The following is a 23807-nucleotide window of genomic DNA, read 5'->3' as shown; positions in this document are numbered from 1 at the left end:
GAGGAAAGGGTTAAGTACTGAATGGTCAAAACATCATGTTTTTTTATCGACATAAATTTTGTCATAAATGTAACCAAATGATGTAGATATTGTGTTTTTTCTTCAAATTTCCATCAAATTGTAATGTTTATAGTTCCATTATTGCCTCTCTATTTGAATAAAATAAAATAATAAGAAGAATCTGTTTCTTGTTTTGTTTTGTTTTGTTTTTGACAAATGATTGTTCACTGCTAGCAAATGAATCATTATATTTATATATCTTATCTGTATATATTTTTGTTTATGTCTTCATCTCCTTATCATTTGTAAATGTATAGACAAATAAGAAAGAAATAAGCTCCACATGTATATTTGCAACATCGTAAATTAACTAAAAAACATTCTGTTGTAAACAAAATTATGATATAAACTTCAATTTTATCCTTGAAAGGAGGTCTAGATTGCTAAAATAATTTATAAATTTTAATTTTTTTATTTGACCAAAATCATTTAAATTCATTTAATCAACATCCTTTTATGATTATATGATTAAAATATTAATCATTTATAGTCTTTTTACAATTTACATTTTTAAAAGCAAAATAACTGAAAACAGGATAAAACAAAGGGAAGTAACAAAAAAGTATTTCAATATTCCCAATACACATCGTTTTGATAACACAACGGCAGTTAGCCGGAGGTAAACATCGTTGATTACCAGTATGTTAAACACCCAAGCTGTCAAGTGAAGCCATATAATTATACATCTTCTTTGATGTTCAGGTAAAATTTAACACAGGTGTCAATTACACCCGTACAGTAGTAAGAAATGATCAAATATGGCGTCTGAAAAATTTCATACACGGGAGTTTTTTCTCCTAAACGGAAGGTTCACATGTATGTTACGAAGGGCATCTAATTCACATGACAAAGGAAAACCATGAATAAAGACAACACTTTATATATCCTTTTTATTTATATAAAAACAAAATCTTCTTGTCTGCAGGATTGCAAATTCGTAACTTCAAGGGCGAACTTGTAAACAGGGCGAGTTGTCCCGATACCAAATTCACGCATGCGTAATACAAATATCTACAGTAAAAACATCCTGTTACAAGTAAACAAATATCGTTCATGTTGATGAGATGGAATCTAATAATTTACATAAATAAAAGGGTCATATTTACGATAGTGATTGTTTTATAATTATAATTTACAAATTAAATGATTCAGATGCCTAATCATGTGTAAAAATCGGTGTCAGGAATCTAAGTTGTTTTGAAATTGTAATACACGAAATGAATGCGGCATACGGAGACTCAATGCCAATGGTCAGCCCCTTAAGTCTTCAGAAGACTTGACGTCTTCTTCCACTAAAAATGTTGAAGTACTAAGTATGAAAGTTTTACCTAAATCTGACCATTAAAGTTTTGTAACTCAGGAATAATAAATCATGAAAATTAAATAAAAAATATTGCAAAAAAACTTCCTTTCATCTACTAAAACAATAGTGTAAATTGTTGGGCAGATTAATCAAGGCGTTCTAGGTTTATTTTCAAATATGTGAAAAATTACTTCAATCAAATATTTAAAATCCTGTCAATTTGAAACTGCAAATCGAAAGGGAGTTTTCTTCCAGCAATCCTATTGTTGTGATGAAATTTCATGAGAATTGGTAAAAACAAATTTGTCAAACGTACTAAAAGTCGGACATTGGTATACCATAATACATGCATACATTAAAAATAAGAATGTGATATATTTCTAAAAGCTCACTTTATAATGAACAAGTGTTTTAAGTTTTAAGTTGGTGTGACTTCAAGATACCTATCAATGGGAGATAAGTCAAAATTAAAACATGTTCCAATTGCCATTGTTTATTAGAAATGCCTTAAAACATGTTCCAACTGCCATTGTTTATTAGAAATGCCTTATATGTATGTCTAATGCATCTAGTACTGAATTTTATTCAATTTAAGTATCTCCAATGATCTTTTCGATTTAGCTGGATGTGGGAAGTTTTTTTTCTTTTTTTTCAAGGTTTACGGGTCATTTATGGTTGTATATAATAAAAGAAGATGTGGTATGATTGCCAATGAGACAATAAATGTATGTCTATTAGATGTATGCAAAATTACATAACAAAGGTATGAAGGTTATGGGGTGATTTTGGAGTTCCTTTTCTACCATCCAACATCCTTTAAATAGTTTTCAATTTTTTGCCCAGATTGTTTTTTTCAAATATATTTGCATTCCAAGCTTTTTGCATAAATGTAATTCCAAAAGTGTTTTCTATAGATATAAGAAGATGAGGTATGAGTGCCAATGAGACAAAACTCATGTACTATAAATTTCATACAGAACAAAAGATTAATATAAAACATTTTTATTATGTATAACAATAACTAGAGCTACAATAAAACTACAATGTAATAGAGAGAACACAAGATTATAAAGAACATATTAATGGAAGACATCACTCAGTATGATTTTCTGCCTATTGAACACATAGCTTATGCTGAACTATCTACTATGACTTGTGCAATGAAAATTAAAAGGTAAGGTGTATTATGGGTAATATTTTACCAAAATTTTCACTAAAATTTTACTAATTATTTGAATGAAATTTTATTTAATGCTGAATTAACTACTATGAATTTACTTGCACAATGGAAATTATAAGATAAGGTGTATTATAGGCCTTCAATGGGCCAAATTTTCACTGAAATTTGACGATTTTTAAAATAAAATCTAAATCTATTTAAACTTTCATTCTTCCAATCTCCACAAATATTTATAATATCTTAAGAATCTTACAACTACCTTTCATACATAGCTATCAATTATTAATAATAAATTGTTGTAATGCTTCAATTTATAAGGCAAAAAGGTTTATTTCCTCTTTTGAACAGAAACCATATGAAATTGTGAATAAACATGAACTGTGCAAAAATCAATACCTCATTTTTATGTCAGAAGTTCTGATGATCTGATTTTTAGATATTTATGGTATTTTTTTTTATTACAACCAGATAGTTTAATGGTATGAACACCACAAGATTGAACAAACAATGCTTATGAACACTTACAATATATAAAGCTATAAAAATCTAACTAGGTAAGAAAATAAATGATTTCACTAACAAACAGCTTTCACATTTTTTTTAAATGGAATTTAAATTCATAAGTTTTTGTTTTTTTAATATCAATAACACTATATTATAATCCTTAACTCAGCAGATGACTTTAAATTCATTTTGAATAAATTTTCTACATATATCTTCACATATCACATCTTAAGAAAATCTTGGGTAAAAGTTTGTGAGGCAAAATGAAAATACCAGTTTACAAAGAAAAATGCCTTGAAAACATAACAAAGAGTAAGATGATACTATGTACCGTCTAGAAAATTAGCACCAAAATTGACAATTTCAAAACTAAATTGAAATCCTTCGGACATGAATATCCTGTATCTATAAAATTTATTAGGAAAATTTACAAATGTATAGCTTATAACTTCAAGAGGACATTTACTGAAAAACCCTGTAGTAGACCTGTACATGTATGAGAATTTTCCCAAAAAATTGACTAAGATCAACAACTGGTATTTTTGTTTAAACTGAAGAAAATTAAAAACCTGTCCACATTGCACATCTGCAATATATGCACATCTGTTTAACAAACTAAAAGATTCTATATTTTTAGTTGAAAAATGAGTTTAATATATCCTTTATTCAGATTTGGATTCCATAAGCGGTTAAAGTTAACTTCCTGGCATTTTATTGCAGAAACTTCATGTATTGGAATAGTCACTGATTTACTGACAGAAGAAGTAAAAACTGAAAACACAACTGAAGACTACAAATTAAAATATGTAACCCAGATACTTGTTTTTCTTCAATCGTTTTCTTTTCATTAAATATCAGTCAAAATAGTTATCAAAGGTACCAGGATTAAAATTTAGTATGCCAGACGCGCGTTTCGTCTACATAAGACTCATCAGTGACGCTCTAATCAAAATATTTATAAAGCCAAAACAAGTATAAAGTTGAAGAGCATTGAGGATCCAAAATTCCAAAACTTATGACATCCAATATAGTAATTTGATGAAGAGAGAATGTCCTATTGCCTCATCTAAAAATCTAAACTAAAATACTTAAGAATTATTTAAGCCTCAGCAGACAATTACTGTTAACCAACTTATTTTCACGACTTTCGAGGGTAGAAAAATAACGCAAATTTTGGAATTTGTAAAATTTGGACCATTCCTTATTGAGCTTCATCAAGTAAGTCGGAAAATCGTGAAATTAAATAGCCGTGAAATGGTCTACAAAGAGTAAAACACGAAATAAAGTATCCGTGAAAATAAGTTGGTTTACAGTACTTAGTCTTAATAGCTTTACATCTATAATAATAGTTCTTAGGATTCCATACAAACTGTTTTACATAACACATAACAATACTTATTGCAGTTATATCCATTTGTCCAATCAACAGTTATCTCCCATTAAAACAAAAAATAATACTTATATTAAACTTAAAATACTTTAAAAAAAAAATATTACTGACAGATTAAATCTGTTATGAGAAAGGAATAATACAAAAAATACTACTTAATAAACTGTAAAAAAGTTAATAAAATAATCTTTATTAGATCTGTATATAAAATGATATGTATATATAATAAAATAATAATATAGTTAAATGTAAATAAACATTTAGATATTAATTAACAGCTTCACGTGTAAATATAAAGGTTTTACTGTCAAAAGATTGAGCTTCTTCCTTTTGAAATCTGTTGGTTTTTTATATCTGAAAGGGAACCAAAAACATCAAATGATAACAACTAATTGATTTACATCATAAAGGTTCAGCAATTTTTGCAATGTTTTTATTATTGCAATTGTGATGGGATATGTTTCAGTCTCACAACAGTAAAAACTTGCACTATTTGTAAGAAATATTTTTCTGAAATTGCAATTATTTGTGTGCTTTGTTCTACAAGTGCAATAGTAAAAGCACACAAATATTTCTGAATTTATAATAACTTAAAAAGGAGTCTGGAAAAATTAAATTGCATGTCCAACAATCACGGAGTTATTCTGTCCTACAAACAAATAAGGTAGGTGAAAAGACACATCAATTGATCTGCAATTTCCTTTTTCTTTAACTTGTAAATTTTAACTATTTTTTATGGGAAAACTGCCTCTCTCTCTGCAAGTTAAAAACACTTGTAACAACTTTTTGAGGAGTTTAAAGATCTGTTGCATGTCTAATTTTCTGCCCCTATCCTTTAAACCCTCATCTTCCATTTATAGTTGTCTAAAATTTCTTGCCTTTTCATTGGGGTCAACTACTTTGCACAACCTACTATTGTATTAACTGTTAATTTGTTCTTAACCTGAATATGCTTGCTACATTGAAGACCTGTTGGTGACCTTCTGCTGTTGTTTTTTCTATGGTCGGGTTGTTGTCTCTTTGACACTTTCTTCATTTTCGTTCTCAATTTTCTTTTGATTTATAGCATGACATTTTCTGGGATAGTTTGTTATACAAATAAAAAATTCCCAGAATGCAATACATTTGTGTGTGAAAACAAATGATTTAGAATAAATATAAGGATGATGTCAAGACAAATCTTCTAACTGCCATTTTTTAAAATAAAAGAAATTGTACATTTTTTTTGTTTTATATATAATTAAAACACTTATTTTCAATGTTTCATGCTCATGAACTGGAACTTTGTCATGGATTATCTTTTTTTCATTTATGGAATTAAAAAAAACCTGATGGAACACTAATAAAGTTTACAAGTTTTCTCGAAAAGACAGAAGATTTAGAACTTGACATATTGTATAGACATTTATAATGAAGGCTGTATGTTGCCTCCTAGATTTCATGGGAGATTTTGTGTCATTGCAATGATGTCTAATTATATACATAACATAAGATGAAATACATACAGTTCTAAGGCAGCTTGTCCCTCTTTGATTTCATCTTTCTCCATAAAGGCCCAGCACTTAGTACTAACATCTTTTTTCTTTGGTTTGTAATGCTTCAATTCAAAAAATATTGCAAAACCTACAAAATATATTGTGTTAAGCATTTTATTCGTAAACAAGCATCTGCATCAGCACCTCAGTGGTCTGAGCAATTTATCTAGTGTTTACTAGAATTTAAACACTAAGGTTATGAGCCCTAACCCTAATTATGGCTAGGTGCATTTACTCCAATCTTAATTGACTAGGTTTTCATACCAAAGGTTGATGTTTTTCCTGTGTACTATTCCAGGTTCCTCCATCACTTCAACATTATTTAAGAAATAATTCATGGGGGCTTGAATATATATCGTGATTTTACCACAGGTTGGCCCTTTATGACATATATTTTACCCAGAGCAATAGCAAGGGGTAAAATATGGGCATAAAAGGACAACCTGTGGTAAAATCACGATATATTCAAGCCCAATGAATTATTCGATTCGATTTTAATAGGACAAATACGGCAATTGTTTTGGATCGAAGCGCTCTAGATAAAGGCATTATTTGACATTCCCATGACCCCTTCTGTGGCCTATGAACTATGAACTTTTCAAACTGCAATAGTATCAAAACAGCAAAGACAATGCATAATAGAGATGAGCCATTTTGTACATGTACCAAGGGAAAACTTCGTGCAAAGCATAATGATTTAAAGTTTCATTGCATTTAATAGAAAAAGGAAATTTGGTGAAAATAAAATCAAGAATTTTGTAGAAAATCCACAGACTTTAATACAGAGAATTTTGTTATAAATTTGAAACATAGTTTACTCACTTGTTTTTCTATGATCAGCTAGTGTTTATTGTTTACAAAAAATCCTAGACAACCTTTAATATCCAAAACACCTTGTGCTGAGTCACTAAAGTTGAGCGCACCCTAGAAGGTGTACTTGAATTGGTCCATATTCTTATTTGTTTTAACCAATATTAATAAACTTGTTTTAGGGAATCATTGCTAGCACTGCATGCAATAATCCTCTTTCTATCAAATACAGAATTGCCAATTATGAGAGTACAAGGGGAAAGTGTATATATGTGTTACATTTGACCATTACCTAATGGCAAACTATCAATACATTTCTGTACAAAAACATCAACATTGTAAATCAAATAACTTCCTTCCTTGCTCATAGCAATAGGTGTGTCCTGTGGAGCTGTCATATCACTGCCACTAGCATCTAAAATAAATATTTATAGAATTATTTATCTTAAAATTCAAATATATCAATATATTCAATGAGTGGCTAAAAAAATATTTATTGAGATTGTGTAGGCATGAATCAGTGCCTTTCATTCATGAGTTGGATTAGTAATTCTTATCATTGACCATGGACTTTATAATGAAAATAAAGAAATTGCAAGGAGCATAATTCAACATCATCAACAATGTCTTGACAGCACCAACTGTTGCCTGATGAGTGAAATCGTCAGATTTATTTCACATATTAATAATTACTGGGAATTTACATTATTGTATTGCAACCATGGTATTGTAAAAGTTTTTAAAGTAAATTTCAACCCAAAATTATTACAGTATTTTTTTCCAGTGGGAACTAAATTTAATAAGTATATTAAAAATTATATATCAATTTTTGTTAAACTTCTAGCACAAAAAGAGGTTTCCCAAATTTGTCATATTAGATCAAAAACAATTTTTTTGTCTAAATTTCTCCAAAAAAAAGGAACAAACACTATGCATAACACTTTATTCTAATATGACAACCTATTATCCAACCAGTATAATCACAATATATCTACCTTTAGCGCAAAAGCAGTAATACACAAAACGGCTGTTCCGCCTTACAACCAACTTTTTATTACTACCAAATACTCTCAATTTTCGAAATCAAAACCCCCAGTTGACGTAGTCTAAGATTCAGATACAATATATTTATCTCTATTCTACAGCAAAATAAACAAATCAGTCCACTTGGATTTATTTTTCATGGTAAAATTTTATAAAACAAAAATTCCGCAAAATGATGTTATTGTCTTGGCATGGCAAAGAAACAAGGTGACGTCACAAGTATGTTTCGGTAAACAAAAAATCAAATGTAAATACCGGGCATTTTAAAGCTTCTTGTACACCTAAAAACGAATAAAATTATACTGAAAGAAAATATATAAGTGAAAAATGTGATTAAAGAATAAAAAAAATAATCATTGAATTATCTAATATTACTTATATTATCAAAATTGGGTAAAATGGAACAGCCAAAACAGTATCCTATATAAACTGGGCTTTCACAGTTAACAAAATTACCGAATTTGTCCTAGTAGAATCGAAATAATTCATGCATGATGGCAGTTGTAGATTTGTTTTCATTCAACGATGGGTTGGGCATTTATAATTGATTATTTTACCCTGAGAGTTACGGTTGCCATGAAATATTTCTTAAATAATACATTGAGACATGATTTCTAACACCCTGTTGAAGTGCAGACAGACAGACAGAGTGATTATTTAATGACACTATTGACTAGTCAACAGGGCCAAAATGCCTTAAACATTCAAATAGGAAGTTTAATTTCTATGCCATTTTTTCTGACAAGATACAAATTTTGTAAGAATTTACTGATTTATCTCAATATTCTGGGGTTCCCCATCCTTTTTCTACTAACCCACTTTACCCTTAAAAGAGTTCAAGGTTGACCCAACTACTGTAAAATCAGAAATTATTGTGATGTTTTTATTATTGCGAAAAATGCAAAAGGTTTATAATTGCAATAATTTAAACTTGCATTTTGAAATTTTTTATATGAATTAAACAGTATTTTTTCTCAATATTGCAAAAACTAAAATCGTAAAATGAGAAAATCCCAATAATAAATTCATACAATAATTTCTGAATTTACAGAATTTTAATTTGCAAACCTTTAACAGAAACAGTGATGACTGGGTCAATGTATGATACAGCATCCTTCAGACCAATCTTCTCTACCCTGATAGTAAGCATCGGTAATCCTCCATAGGAAACTGGCTTTGGTAATAAACTTCCTTTAACTGAAACATCATATACAAAAAAGGCATCTAAAATCCAAAGGGCAAATATCACAATAAGAAACAGAAAAATACATATCATGTGATGAAGCAGATAGATATATTCAATCATGACATACTTTGACCTATAATAGTTTACTTTTATAAAATGAAACTTGGATAGAGAGTTGTCTCATTGGCACTCATACCACATCTTCTTATTTATATTTTCCATAGGGAAAGTAATGGCTAGGAATTCTGGTGTTAAATCTAATCAGACATATTGTGTATTCATTTATTTTTTCCTAGAACAATGTAAGTTTTAAATGACCTTGACTGGCTATATTGCCCTTTGACTTTCAGTCTTTTTCGTAGGTATCAATTTTTGTGGCTTGAGGAAAAATTTGCATTTTTGTGGATATTTGATTTCACAAATTGGTAAAATCTTCATACAAACCTAAGAGTACATGCGTATTTGTGAAACATTTAAATTTGTGATTTAACTATACCAACAATCCACAATTCTTTTTCCCCACAAATGATAATGGATCCATTGTATAAAATATCCATGCAAATGCCACTACGATTAAGTCTTAAACCGATACAAAGGCATCATTTTGTGTGCACCTAAAACTGGGGTTTTTTTTGGTACATGTTGTGCATGTACCGAGTCAGGCTATCTGGAGTGCCATATTTTTTTCATTGTTGATGTTTTTATTTGTACATTTGAGTTTTTTTTCAGAGGTTGTTTGATACGTTCTGTTATTCTCGCAAGTATTTTAATGTGATTTTGTAAAATTTACCTTTTTCTTGTCTGTCATCTTCATTGTCAGAACTGTGTTGTGTCCTATAATACATGAATAAAGATGTTATTTCAATTGATTAAACTTGCTTAACGAAAATATCTACATGAATTTAAAAACTTATAAAAGATATATATATCTATCTATATCTTTTTAGATGAGCATCAAACATTATTTCATACCTTAAGGAGGTTTGCTACTCTGTTTAAAAATAACAAGCTTTTTAAAAACTGTTATAAATTGAAATTATATAAATAAAGAAACTAAAACTGCAGAAAAAAATGGAGGGTCCGTGTGCTTGTTTACGAGATAAAAGCCATTGAAAATTTTGCGGGAAAGAATTCTCTTTAGATTTTTCTTACATTTAACATAAAAAAAATAACAAGGATTTTATAAGATTTTGAAATATGGCCTTTTAAACTATATGTGATAAAAATATGAAAAGAAAAGTAGGGGTTAGTAGGTAATTTTTTTTAATGTTAATACATGGATAAAACCAGAGGATTCCGAAAATCGGGCAAAAATTCAAAAAATAGAGGAGCAAACATTCTCAAGAAAGAGATGCTAAAGTTTTCAATGTTTACAGATGTCATTTGCACAGAACATCTGAGTCTTTTAAATAATCAAATGATAAATTAAGGTTCAGATACATGCATTGTGATATGGTTGGAACAAAATGATATAAATTTCTGCAAAAGTGCACTCATGATTTTAAGGCCTTAATAGGGACAATAAATAAAAGACTAAAAACTTTCTATTTTTTTATTGCAAAAATTTGTAAAGACAACGTTGAATTTGCAAATTAATTCCATCATACTTAATGACTGTCCAATTGCTGTAAATTCAGAAATTATTGCATGCATTTATTATTGCAATTTTGTCATTTTAGACTTAAATGTGATATTAATCCTATTTAATTTATATAAAATATTTCATAATGCATGTTTAAATTATTGCGATTACAACTCGGTTGCATTTTTCGCAATAATTTATAAATTTACAGTAACATATTCTCCACATCTCCTTTTATTTATATTTAACAGCAATGGTCAAGTTATTGCATTCGAGAACACACATATGAATGTGGGTCCATATGATGCAATGTCTATCTCAAACTATCACATTTCCAAATGAAGTGAACAATGAATTATAAACCCTATAGCCGACCGTGCATGTCCATTATAGGTAGTCATGGTAATTTAAAAAAAACTTGTCGTGAATCCAAGATGGCATATATATTTGAATCATAATGAACATGAACATAAACTTGCCGTTGGGTGAGGAATTATCTTGTATGCACTCATACCACATCTTCTTCTTTATATATGTGTTCAAATGTACTAAGTTTCAAGTTGACAAAGCAGAACTTCATAGTGATTTATCTTAAAATTAAAACTTTAACTTGATAAATGACAGATGATGGGAGGTAATAAATGTATTATGGTCTGTGGTGCATAAAAAAACCTACTTGATTCCATTGAATGTCTGTGATTGTATCTGGGCTGCTGTCACATCTACTGGAAAATCTTTACTTTTCTGATTTATAATATTCTGTAAAGCTACAAAATATTTAATAGTTGAAATGAAATACCACTGTTGTAATTTCATGTATTTATGATAAATATTTGTAAAATTGTAGTATAATATTCAATTTATCAATTGATGAAAATGTTTGACAATTAAAATATGATAAAAGGGTCCTATACCAACGTTCTCTCTGGACTATCAGGGAAGGTCAGGTGTAATCAAAAGGATAAAACAACCTTATTTGACACAAAATGTGTGAATGTCTAAAATATACTAAAATAAATAAGCTATTAAAAACTCTTAGCGTATGATATAATAACCATTTTTTTCTGAAAATAAAAAAACTCTTTCATTTCCACTTGAATTCATATTTGTAACTATAAACTTCAATGTTAATACATAAACCATGTGTTATTGTTTTTTTTTTTTGCATGTTGGTAAATCACAGGTGGTCACAGATGTCTAAAACGTGCTTGCTCTAGCTATTAAAATTGCTTACAGTCATAAGAAACCTCGAATTAAAAAAATATGCACATGTTTTTATAACTCAATAGTTTTCATTATAAAACTTATGTACATATACTTTTTTATGAAGATTTCTTTTTTTAATTTGTTTATATTAAGACATGTAAGAAGAAGTTTACTTTATTTTAATTGCTTCCTTTAGCTTCCTTCAGGAAGCAATTCCCCAACATATTTTCCATATGCAAAGACCTAGTGTGACCCATTTCGTAAAAATCCGGTGATCGCAATACGCATGGATGTCCTTTAAAATAAACTATTATCTGATTGTACATGTTAAACAGGTGCTCAATATCCATGCTTTTTTGTTGATTGTTGACAAACAGGTAACAATCGTTAAACTTCGGCTTCAAAACACGAACTTTAATTACCTGCCATATTTTCAAAACAACACTGACTGATTGAAAAAAAAATTGACAATTATACAAGATTTATGTGAAAAAAATGATTAAATCGTGCACAGAAGACTAAGTTTATGATATTTGTATGCATTGGTTCAAGAATTGGAATAACATTATTTTTCATCAGTCACTTGTTTATTGTGATTTAAGCAAAACTTATTGATTAAGGTAACTAACTGATTCAACCTTAGTTTAACTTTTGCCATAAATTTTCAATCACTGCTCAAATAGAACTAACTAGTGACAAATAACAAGAAACTTGGCTTACACTTGCTTGTGTTTTTGCTATAGAAGTGATGTTATAGAATCAATCTATCATAAAATATTTTAGCCTAAAACTGGTGATCTTTTTCTTTAAGATGAATTTATTGAATGACATTCACGTTTTAAACAGTACAAACATGTGAAAAAGAAAAATGAAGCACTTACTATTTCCAATCTTTTTCAAATCATCCAATAAAATTCCCTCAATACTTCCTGGATTCTGAAAATTTATAAATCAAAATTTGTTAATCTTCATGGAAAGAGGTGTCTCCCTGTAATAATATAAGCAGAAATGGCTAAGTCTATGGTTTGTAATTGGAAACCTTATTTCAAATTTACTTGGATAAAAATAAATAGCATTTATACAATTTCATGCCACATTTTGCTTTATTCGGACATGTTCTTTTCAAGGAGCTGCATTTTCAGATAAACAAATTGATATGAACAGAAACCGCTTAGTCTTTGATTTGGTATGGGAAGCCCATAAATAATCAATCAAATCATAAATTGGAATGGGTGACGCATAATTTCATATATTCTATATAAGAATTTGTGTGCAAGTTTGGTTGAATTTTCCCAAGGCCTTTTCAATATATTGCAGATTAACATAAAATGGGATGCTGCTGAAAAGTTGTTGTAGTGTAACTAGCAACAGTTGAAAACTCAGGTGAAACAGTAGCTGCATTATTTTATATAGTTATAAAGAAAATTCTGAGAATTAAACTTCAGAATTACTAAAAAGATCTCCTTTTTGTTAAATTCATGTTATCCTGATAGGTCTTAATTTGTTGTACATGAAGTAACTCTACTATGTTTAGATTTCTAATCTTTAGTTTTGAGTAGTATCACTGTTCAGATAAAAATGAGGCCAAATAAAAATATATGTGTGGTTCCAGTAACCCTACCGTCCCTACTTTTTAGGCTTAAAAATAGCCTACCCTAAAGATTTTATTGTCATTTTTCATTAAGCACTGTTAAAGTCAGAATGTTGCTCCCATAGACTCAATGTAAAAAAAAAAACATAAATAAAAAAAAATCCCTACCTACCTACCTAACTTTTTTTCAGATGTAACTGGAACCACACATACTTTTTTATTTTGCCTGAATAAAATTCAACCCAAGTCATTGACAGAAGATTTGTAGGTAAATGTGACCTGAGTTTTCTTTAAGGGCCTTGCTGGCCAAGTGGGGTAAGGTCATAATTGACAAGTATTTTTGTTAATTGCGATGGTCATCTTCAGGTACACTGGCTTCTTCCTCCAATATAAACTTGCCACCATAGTAATTAAAATAGAATTTAGTACCAAAAAAAACCAAACAAACATTTACTTTTCTTTAAAGTGGTTAGATGATTTTTCACTTCAAGCATGTACAAGCAGAACTCTGATGGTGAACACTCTGGTGACCTACTTTTATGAAACTTTTAACATGCCAAAAGACGAAATATGCCTTCTTACATGAGATGATATGTTCACTTATTAAAAATATATTACAAACATTTTAAACTTCAATACTTATTTTTTTTTTACGACACTAAAAGGTTATTTGTTAGTATTGTTTATAAGGGATGACTATTCCATCACCAAAGACAGCAATTTAGTTCTATGGAAACTATAACAGCTATCCAATCAAAGGAAACCATTAAATTAACCTCTAATCCTTTTTCAAAAACAGCTGACTACCAGTCTAACAACTTACATGAATTTTGCTAAAAATCCATTTTAAATGTAATATAAGTAAATTAATTTCATTTATTAATCTTACAGCAAAATCAAGATAAATCTTGGGAAAACTAAATTGATAAATGTTTCCTCCCTTCAGAAGTTCAGATGAGCTTTAATATGCAGAGTTTAAGGGTGAATTTATCATATCAAAGGCTTATATCTGAATTTACATGTTAAAATGTGACATTTTGGTTTGTTTTAACATAATTATATCTAATTGCTTTTAATCTAACTTGAGTATCAAGCTAGAAATAATGGATAGATACGGTTGTGTATATGTTATTTTCAACTGTTTACCTAAATTCTGTATTGCTAGAAGGGAAGTAACTTGTATGAATAAATAATTTCAGAATCAATTCATGTTTAAAAAAATTACTTTATCTTAGACATTATGATTATAAAATTGTATACATAATCATGACAAAAATTAATGTGAATATCTAACCATTTATAATTTAAAAAACACACAAACCTGCAATGCTTTACATCTCAGATCCAAGCAAATAGATATCTTTGAAAGTATTTTCTGTAATGAAAATACAAATTATGTTATTACTTGTAAGTTGATTCTATGAAACACTATGTATACGTTTGTAATAGCTATATATAGCATCTTCCACAACCATTTATTTCTGACATTTCTGCCTCTTGTAAAAAAAATTGATTCAATATGAAACTTAAATCGTGACATAGCGTTCTTTAAATTAGTTTGTTTTTGTTTCAAACTTTAATTCTGTATGCAAAACTAGTCAACATGAAATAGTGTTTTATATTAAATTGTGCCTTTCCAAAGTCAAGGATTAGACATTCATTCATGGTCTACTTTCTAAATATCTAATTTAAGTCCAAAATTGTATCGTAAAACTGAAGAGATTTTGAATATTTAAATACTCTTCTGCTCTTGAATATATGGGGTCTTAACTTTTTAACGTGAATGTTTGCTCATTGTTTTTATACCATGCAGGAAGCTAGTCTGATAGGGCCATAAAAAAGAATAGGTTTGTTTGCCAAAACCCTACCTACCCAGAAAAAAGCTGCCTACTCAAATTCTTTTATTGTCCTGATTTGAAGAAGTATTTTTTTTAATCGTATAGGCATGAAGACTAATAAACATCCGATACTTCAATTTCTTTAAAAAAATAATTAAAAAAAATGCCTACCTATAGCTACCTACCCACTGTCTCAACCTTGAGTAGGGTTTGGGCAAACCAAAATATTTTTAATTGTGGCCTAGTCGCTTATATTTACTTTACAACCCTATATGTCTATTTTCATTTCATTCCTTATTATAAATATATATTTAAAACAGAATTATTAATATTTATTCTTTAATGTAAAAAGATCTGAGGGAAAATCCAATCTGCATTTAGAGTCATCTTTATGTAAATCTTAACTCTGACAATGTTCTTTTTTGGTTGATCTGTAAAGCAACTGAAAAATAAATGAAGCAGAGGTAGCAGCTAATACATGGCAATACATGTACATGTAGTTTAATAGCAGTAGCCTTCATTTGTTGTAACAGTGTACATGTTGTAAACTTACTTTTTGTTCATCTGTGAAAATTTGACAGTCCACATTTGAACATTGCTGGAGCTGTTTTGAAAGTCTGAAAATATATTAAAAATCTGAACTACAAATGAATCTACATGTACATGTTGTACATATAGTTCAAAAACTGAATGTATACATGCATTCATACTCTGGCATTGCATTTCATCAAAGGAGAGTCAGGAAAATAGTTATTTATGTTCATTTACTCAAGAGACAATTTCTATATGTGACTGTTTGAAAGCACCCTGTTCATGAATGTCTATATCTATGAATTTCATTGAAACACAAACAAAGGTACATGTACATTACATTATGCTTAGTTTCTTCATTAATATATTCTTTTATCAGACTCTAGCCATTGTTAGTCTTGTGTCAATGTGTGTGCTTTTAAAATTTTAGTTAATTTTTTATGTTTCAGAGTTTCATGTAGAACATTTTACTAACTAAAGTTAAGGCAATGATGCAGTGATGAAGATGTGATGTTGACCTTGGACAAAAAATGTTGGATAAAAGGTTATTTGAGTCAACGGTCTTCTTAACATTCTTGGGCATACAAAAGTACTTGATGCAGAAAAGGAATTGAAATTCAATATATATATATATATATATAATTAAAACAAATAATGGAAGCCGTACAAGTTACACAGACAGAAAGTGATATTTCATCTTCAAACTTTTTAGCCGAGGCTAAATAACAAGGAAAAAAAAATAACACTACTAAATACATCAACATTTAACAGCTTAGGTGTGCATATTCTTCAAAGATATTCATTTGCCTTCTAATTGCCTGAAAATATGAGATTTAGATACATGCTTCTCTATTGTTAAACTGACAAGTAAAATGTCAAACTGAATAGCTTTGGTTCAGTTATATTAGAGTCAGATAATAAGAAATCATCCTAACATTTATGATCCTGGTCACGTCCCCATAAATGTTGGAACAAATTCTAATAAGATCAGTGTTCCAGCTAGGTTTGAGAAAAGAGGAGCACGTTTTTAAAAAAGGGCACTTAAACATGTTCTCACTGAAAAAAATCAAATACTTAATATTACCACATACAGACATATTTTTAGAAAGCATGTAGCTAAGTTAAATACTCTATACTTTTATAAACAAGTTTAAAAATCATTTATTTAGAACATATACGTTAAAATCAAACTGAGAGCACTAACAGACATTACTAATTTACTATATTCATTTCTCCTTCAGAACTAGATTTTTTCCAAAGAAGAGTTCAAATGCAAATAAATATTAAACAACGTTGACAAGTCTTCTGTTTTTCTTTTTAAAGAAAGTTGTCACACATTGATCAAGAATTTTTTCAAATTTAATTCATCACAGTTTAATTTTACAGTTAATATTTTTGTTAATGTCTGTGTTTTCAAGTTTGCCCTGTAACTTGTCTTTATCAATTTGACCCACATGAGAATATTCTCTACACCTCTACTGTACTGAGTAATTGTATTATTGCAACACTGAATACTCAGAATAGTTTTGCAACAACAGGGATAAAAACCTTTTATCTATGTACCGTACATAGATAAAAGGTTTTTATCCTAATCACAAGGTGAATGAAGTAGTTCTAGCAGACTAGGTAAGGAACGATCTGTAAGTTCTCCTGATGACACAAGAGCTTAAAAATCCTGCCATTGAATAAGGAGAGTTTCAGGGTCCATGTCAAATGTATTTGCCAGAGCTTCTATCTCTGTATAACCATACATTGTTTCAATGTTGTCTGTTCCTGTAAGGTCTAAAATGGTCAACTTATCGATTGTGTCAGCAATTATATCATTAAGAAAGCACTCTCTGACTTAAGTGTCAAAATCTACTGAGGTGGGTCAGTAATGTTACCTGTGCTTCTTATATGTTCCTCTTTTTGAGCCAATTCAACAAGTATCTCCGTATATTTCATGTTTAGCGTATCTAATTAAATCAATAAGTTTGTCAAAATGGATTTCATTCATAGGCACTTGTTTCTATCCATTGGAAAACCCCCTAACAATGTATATTTACGTAAATATACGTTGATAGGGGTCTGAGGAAAAAAGATTGTTTTTAAACTTTTTTCAAAAGGGCACAGAGGGGAGCAGGGTCGCTTTATAAAAGACAGAGGGGCGCGGCACCCCTCCATTTCTTGCTAGAGGCTAAAGCTAAAGGTAACATAGTCGATGTGAAGTCAACCTTATTACAAAGGTAATTAAAGATGCAGCTTGTCTTTACAAAGGTCCCCATTCACAGGTAATGCCTGCCTAATATTATCACTGGCTGGCAGATAAAGGGGATTCCACTATACTGTATATAAATATCATTTTATGGGATATCGAAAGGTATTCTAAAGGTTTGCTGACTTAGCCCCTTTTCACAGGTTATACCCGACTCATAATAAAAACAAAATTCTTTACAATATTACTTAGATTAACCTCTGATATCCATCAATTGCTTCTAGTGGTTGACCCCACAAATCTACATCGGTGCACCTTTCAAACGCTTTATGCCATGCTGCTATCAATTTGTCTTCATCGTCAAGAAAAGACATTACGGATAAACACTCATAATAAGTAAATATAGTGACAGAATGAGTATCACTGTCTTTTCTTTGTATAAAAACTCAATAATTTCATGAGGAAATGAGCGTGGGAACTTTTGTTTATTTTCTGCTCTGTGTCTAATTGACGCTTTCTGATCAAAATCCTTCAGAGGCTTGTAAATATTCCTTAATACGCATGCGTAAATATCTCTTAACAATTAACTTCCTGTTATCATTTTTTGCGGAAGCACACACCAACACAACTTAATTTTTGTTTATATGTGCACACATAACATTACAATGTCTTGAAGACGTTCAATCCCTTAACAATGTATACAAATACAGTCAAATAGAACACTTTTTATCAATACAAATATGTAGATTTATCAAAAGTTTGAAGGTCATGGCTGAACTTCTTACTACGAAACGTCCATCGATTACAAATTCAATCATGGCATTACAATTTGTAACATAAAACAGTTAAGGAATTATAGCGATGTTTGGTACACCATCAATACAAGAAAATCTAGGTTATAATTTTATGTCTGATGACAATGCTTCAAAATGGAAAGGGCAATTTCTGCATGCATTACAAGAGGTGAGTAGACCCTTACTAATTTTGGTGTCTATATTTGTGTATTGAAGATATGCATACAGTGTTCTGCTCTTAAAGCTGAATGTCTAGCGTGTATTTGTTTCTCCACAATCAGTTTAGTAATGTAATCATCAATTGGACTAATAATACACATGATACATGAATACATAATAATAATACATTTTCACACTTGTTGAATTAATCACTTTTTTAAAATCTTATTGACTTTAATAACACCTTTTATGATAACTTTATGATTAGGTGGTTAAGTCACCTTTCCTATTGCCAATCAATACAGAAATCATAAGCATATTATCAATTATTTTTTATTTACATAGCATAATATATTTATGTTAAAGTCATGTATTATTTGAATAATACAATGTATCTTTATTGCATTTATTTATATTTGTTATCGCTTATCAAAAGTGAAGGACATAATTACACCATTTTGATTTTCAAAATTATTACTGACAAGACATGGCTAGTCAGTAGTGATATTGATGTGTCTTAGATGCATGATTTTATTTGTCTGTGCCATTTTTTTAACTGGTGCATGCGAAGACATGTTACAGTTATCACTGTTACACTAACTGAGTCCTGTTACATGTGTCATCAACATTATCCTCCAGCTGTCAAAAATAATCAAAAACATGTCTTTATAAAGATAAATCCTTAGAGATCCAAAATAAGTTGATGTAAAAACGTGATTTATTGTATTTCCTACAGGAGGTTTTGGGAGGGTGTGGTGCCCTGCAACATTTCCTTAGACTCCCTGTCCCTTTAAATTTATGTTAAAATTATTGACGTCACACCCTTTGTCTATTGTATTTGAAATGCCAGGCCGTAACTTATAAGTGGTACTGCAGTTCATCTTTGAATGAGACTATTTTAAGTTCATATTTCCTGTAAAGATTTTAAGGCCCAACATATTGAAAATCACCTATAGTTCAACTTTGAATATTTTTTGCATACAAAATTAATGCATAAGATCCTTAAGGTAAATATACATACATATAACTACAGGAACCACTAAACAATGCTAAATTGACCTCTGCTTTATAATTTTAAAATCAATGAAAACACATGCATTTTTACAAGCCTACAAAACACTTCAGGAGGGTGGAAATGCTATTCCCAACTCATACATTAGGGTCTTAATGCATGTGGGTACCTGAATGACGAATAAAAGTAAAAATTCATGCCAAATGACATTAACAGTATATTATGTTTAGGTGCATGATTATAAAATGTACATGTTATATTTTGCCAAACATAACGATACATTATTTATTGGATACCTCAGATGAATCAAATAAGGATATTTTGGAGATAAAAATTTAAGCAATTTGATGATAACAGTAGCAGAAAATAACTGTTCGACACCTGACAGTATTGAATATTCTGCAATTTATTTGCCTTTGATCCTTGATTGTCAATACAGTTATCGCATTGATACACAGGAGATGTTCATTATTATTTGAAGCTCCAGTCTGTTCCAAAAACATCTACTTACTAGTTTGGAAAATGAATATTAAAACTTTTCCCTATACATGCTGTATAACTATGTGAAATTTGAAAATTTTCACTAGTCAAAATCAATATTTACTAGTCTGGGGCATCGGACTAGTGGCTAGTGGTGCAGACTGAGCTCTCAAGAATAAAAACTAAATGACTGTTACATTTGGATAACAATCGCTAAATAGGTCATCTCTTGGAAATTGATATAAGTCATGATATAATTTCTCAAGTTTTACAGGGGATTCCATTGAGTGTGTAGCAAAAGGTAATATCTTTGGTTAGCTTGCTTGTCAGCTGAACCGTGAAGTCATTATTAGGTCAGGTATACTACCCTCCTTCCAAAGTAGCATAGTCCAACAGACAGATAGACTGGTTTTCTGTCGGACTAGTCTATTCTTAAAGTAGGGTAGTTTACCTAAGTTAACAATGACTTCATGATCACGGTTCAGCTAACAAGCAAGCTAACCAAAGATATTGCCTTTGGCTACACACCTAATAGAATCTGCTGTAATTTGATTTTTTGGTTTGTTTATATGTCATTGTTGAAACTATACTTATCTTTTTATCATTCTAACATACACACAAAGATCATGAATACCATTTTCATTGTGTTTGAAAACTGTTTTAGAAGCATAGACTTGTACGTGTTAACAGTGATTTAATAGTGATCCATACACTTATACCAAAGTTATTGTCTAAGAACCAGAAAAAATGCTTGTTTTTTTGTTACAAATTACTACTGAGCTACGACAATAACCCCCAAATCAATCCCAACCTTCCTATTGTGGTATCAAATTATTCAAACATTACCCTTGTACTAAAAATATAAAATTTCAAATTAACAAATTCCTTCAAGGACAAAATTTTTGACATTATATTAGCAGTTATTTTATTTTTTATGGCATAAATAAAGGAAATTCTGGTGAAAGATGTTTATTAGCTTGCCTAATACCAACTAAAAATTTGGATGTGACAAGTTAATTAATGGGGGTCTCATTAGGGGGTTCTGATCCCGGATCCTGCTTACTGTTTTGTCAGATTCCTGTATCCCGCTTACACTATGTAGGTAAGCAATTCTCATTTTTTTGTAATTTCCAGTGTCCCGCTAGACTTCATTTCCTGTTTTCACAGAACAATAATTTGACTTTCACGTGTCACACTTACAAAAAATCAGCAATTCTTCGTCACAATGAGAGCCCAATGAGACCCACATTGACTTGGTAACTTGTTCAACATGACAAGTTAGCAAACTTATTGTTTGTGAATGAGATAACTTGAGGAAGGATCGTTGTAATTCATAAGGACCTATTTTCATTTCTGAATTGTGATAATTTTGTACAATTTTCATCCTGTAATTGATGCAGGGACATATATAGTTTTCAACAGTTATGATTATGAAGGACGTCTGCCAGAAAATTTATTAGTTTCTTTTTTTTTCAATTAACAAATGTCAGGGTTTTTTCAATGACACATGAACATTTGTACTAGGCCAAAAATAAAATATTGTTTGTTTCTCCTCCCACCAATGATCCGGTAGAATCGCCACAACTCGAAAATTTTATTGGCCATTCTTGTCCAAATTTTTTTTTTTTGCTATGTTGGTTTTTGGTGATATCTTTCCGATGCTGTAGTAAATGTGAGTTGGTTTTTTGTCATACCTTTCCGATGCTGTAATCAACAAGCGTTTTAAATTGAGGCATTTTTGCATTGAAGCGTCTATATGATTCGGAATCAAGGAAAACAAACTGCCTTGCTACACAATTTGTGTTGTGTGCAAGGGTGATATTTGAAAATAAAAAATCTGAAACATCTTTCAACCCACTGAGTGCACCTTGATTGGCTTTGTCTTTTACCTCTGTTCCTGTTTAAAGGATAAAATCTTTGTGTAAAAATGGTCTGAATCGTGCTTTGAAACAATCTACTTTGTCTTTGACTTCGAACAGGTTGGGCACAAGTCAGAAAATGTTGGATACGTGAATTCCCTGCTTTAACCTCTTGTGTAAACAAGACCAGTTTAAACGTGTTTTTATTTTTCAGTTTATGGCATGAAATTTACAAAAAGGCACGTTTTACATTATAACTGCATCAGTTGAATTTGTAAATACTTAAAGTATTCTAGGAACAACAAAACATATAAGTAAAGCCTTGTTTTTTTCTAGAACTCAAAAAAACATACAAATCTTTTGTTTAGCAATTAATTGACCAAGCTGCATGATCCAGGTGCAACTGAACATAACTGAATTATGTTCACTTCTATTGAAAATTTTTATTCATTAAATTTTAATTCCCAAGTCATTAACATATCTTTTTGTCATCTCATAATTGATGATCAAGGTATGAATTGGTGAACACAGGAATTGTTTTGTTGTGAGTTATGCATCAAATGAGACTTGAAATAAGCTTGATTTTTAACTAATTAAACACTTACTTTCATTACACTTTGTTATCACATGAAGGATGTGTGCTTTTGTAGATTTCATACCATAAAATGAATAGGAAAAATGAGGTCCCTGGATACTGTTTTTAACATCAGAAAACTGGGGTGTACACTGAATACAGGGAAAACCCCACTTTTCTTGAATCATCTTACCTGTTGAATTTTGTAAAAATTCAATATAGAAAAATTATATCAAGAAATAAAATAAAATAATTCGCCTACCTACATTTACCTACCCATACCCTGATAACCTCAGTCGGGGAGGGGAAACAAAGATATTTTTAATGTTGGCCCTAGCATAAACATTTAGGTACATCATGTACATTGACAATTTTTAAGCTGATTTTTTAGCTAAAACATTTCAATTGCCATTTTATACCTTTTGTAACAGTCCACTAGTCACATCATTTTGATTTGAAATGAACCATAAAATACAGGTCAGTTTCGATTTTTATTTTTTAAACATCTGACAGTTACAAATGTATGCCCTATAATTGTCCTTAATTTTTTTGTATGTGGTCACTAGATTACTTATTCTTGTTTATAACTGAGCATGAGTTGATTTCCTCTAATATTTTAATTTTGAAACATAAACATGATAAAGTGGAACCAAATATCTGATTGTTTATAAAAAAAAAAAAAAAAAAAAAAATTGTCAATGTCTTTAAATATGTAAAATCTCTTATCTTATAAATCAAAAATTGCTGTTGCATCGACTTGGTGAAAATGAAAAATCATCTGTGACAAGAGCAAAGAGATTTTTAATTTTATTCTTTCAATAAATCAAAAAAGACTGACTCAGACTATAAAGCAACTTCTTTGCCTTGTTGTATACCCCATGAAATATGTCTGACATTGTCCTAAAATCAAACAGAATCTGTAAAAGAAAATATATACTGCTGTAAAATGTTTACTGTGTTTTAAACTTATCTAGA

General features: G+C 30.0%; 2 protein-coding genes across 3 annotated transcripts in view; one reads left to right on the top strand and one right to left on the bottom strand.

Annotated features, from left to right (window-relative positions):
* Window positions 1-2349: 2349 nt before the first annotated feature.
* Window positions 2350-18481, bottom strand: LOC139516199 (axin interactor, dorsalization-associated protein-like). Of its 2 annotated transcripts, none has more exons than XM_071306129.1 (10): window positions 18213-18481; window positions 15783-15846; window positions 14713-14766; window positions 12682-12736; window positions 11271-11361; window positions 9803-9846; window positions 8895-9023; window positions 7075-7197; window positions 5943-6060; window positions 2350-4791 (listed from the first exon to the last, which is right to left on the bottom strand). In XM_071306129.1, the coding sequence occupies exons 1-10, from the start codon at window positions 18326-18328 to the stop codon at window positions 4698-4700; spliced, it is 888 nt and encodes a 295-aa protein (XP_071162230.1). In that variant the 5' UTR covers window positions 18329-18481; the 3' UTR covers window positions 2350-4697. The 2 variants fall into 2 exon arrangements, with proteins under 2 accessions (XP_071162230.1, XP_071162229.1); XM_071306128.1 differs by having other exon boundaries at window positions 8895-9050; window positions 18213-18465.
* Window positions 18482-18515: 34 nt separating this feature from the next.
* LOC139516188 (son of sevenless homolog 2-like) overlaps window positions 18516-23807 on the top strand; it is a 45078-nt gene continuing 39786 nt past the window's right edge. Inside the window, exon 1 of the mRNA XM_071306098.1 lies at window positions 18516-18917. Coding sequence (XP_071162199.1) covers window positions 18816-18917 — 102 coding nt within the window. The 5' untranslated portion in view covers window positions 18516-18815. The remainder of the gene's footprint in view (window positions 18918-23807) is intronic.

This window comes from Mytilus edulis, chromosome 3 (genome assembly GCF_963676685.1).
Source record: "Mytilus edulis chromosome 3, xbMytEdul2.2, whole genome shotgun sequence".
NCBI lineage: Eukaryota > Metazoa > Mollusca > Bivalvia > Mytilida > Mytilidae > Mytilus > Mytilus edulis.
Note: the sequence above shows the minus strand (reverse complement) of the source record. Positions and strands in the feature narration are given on the sequence as shown.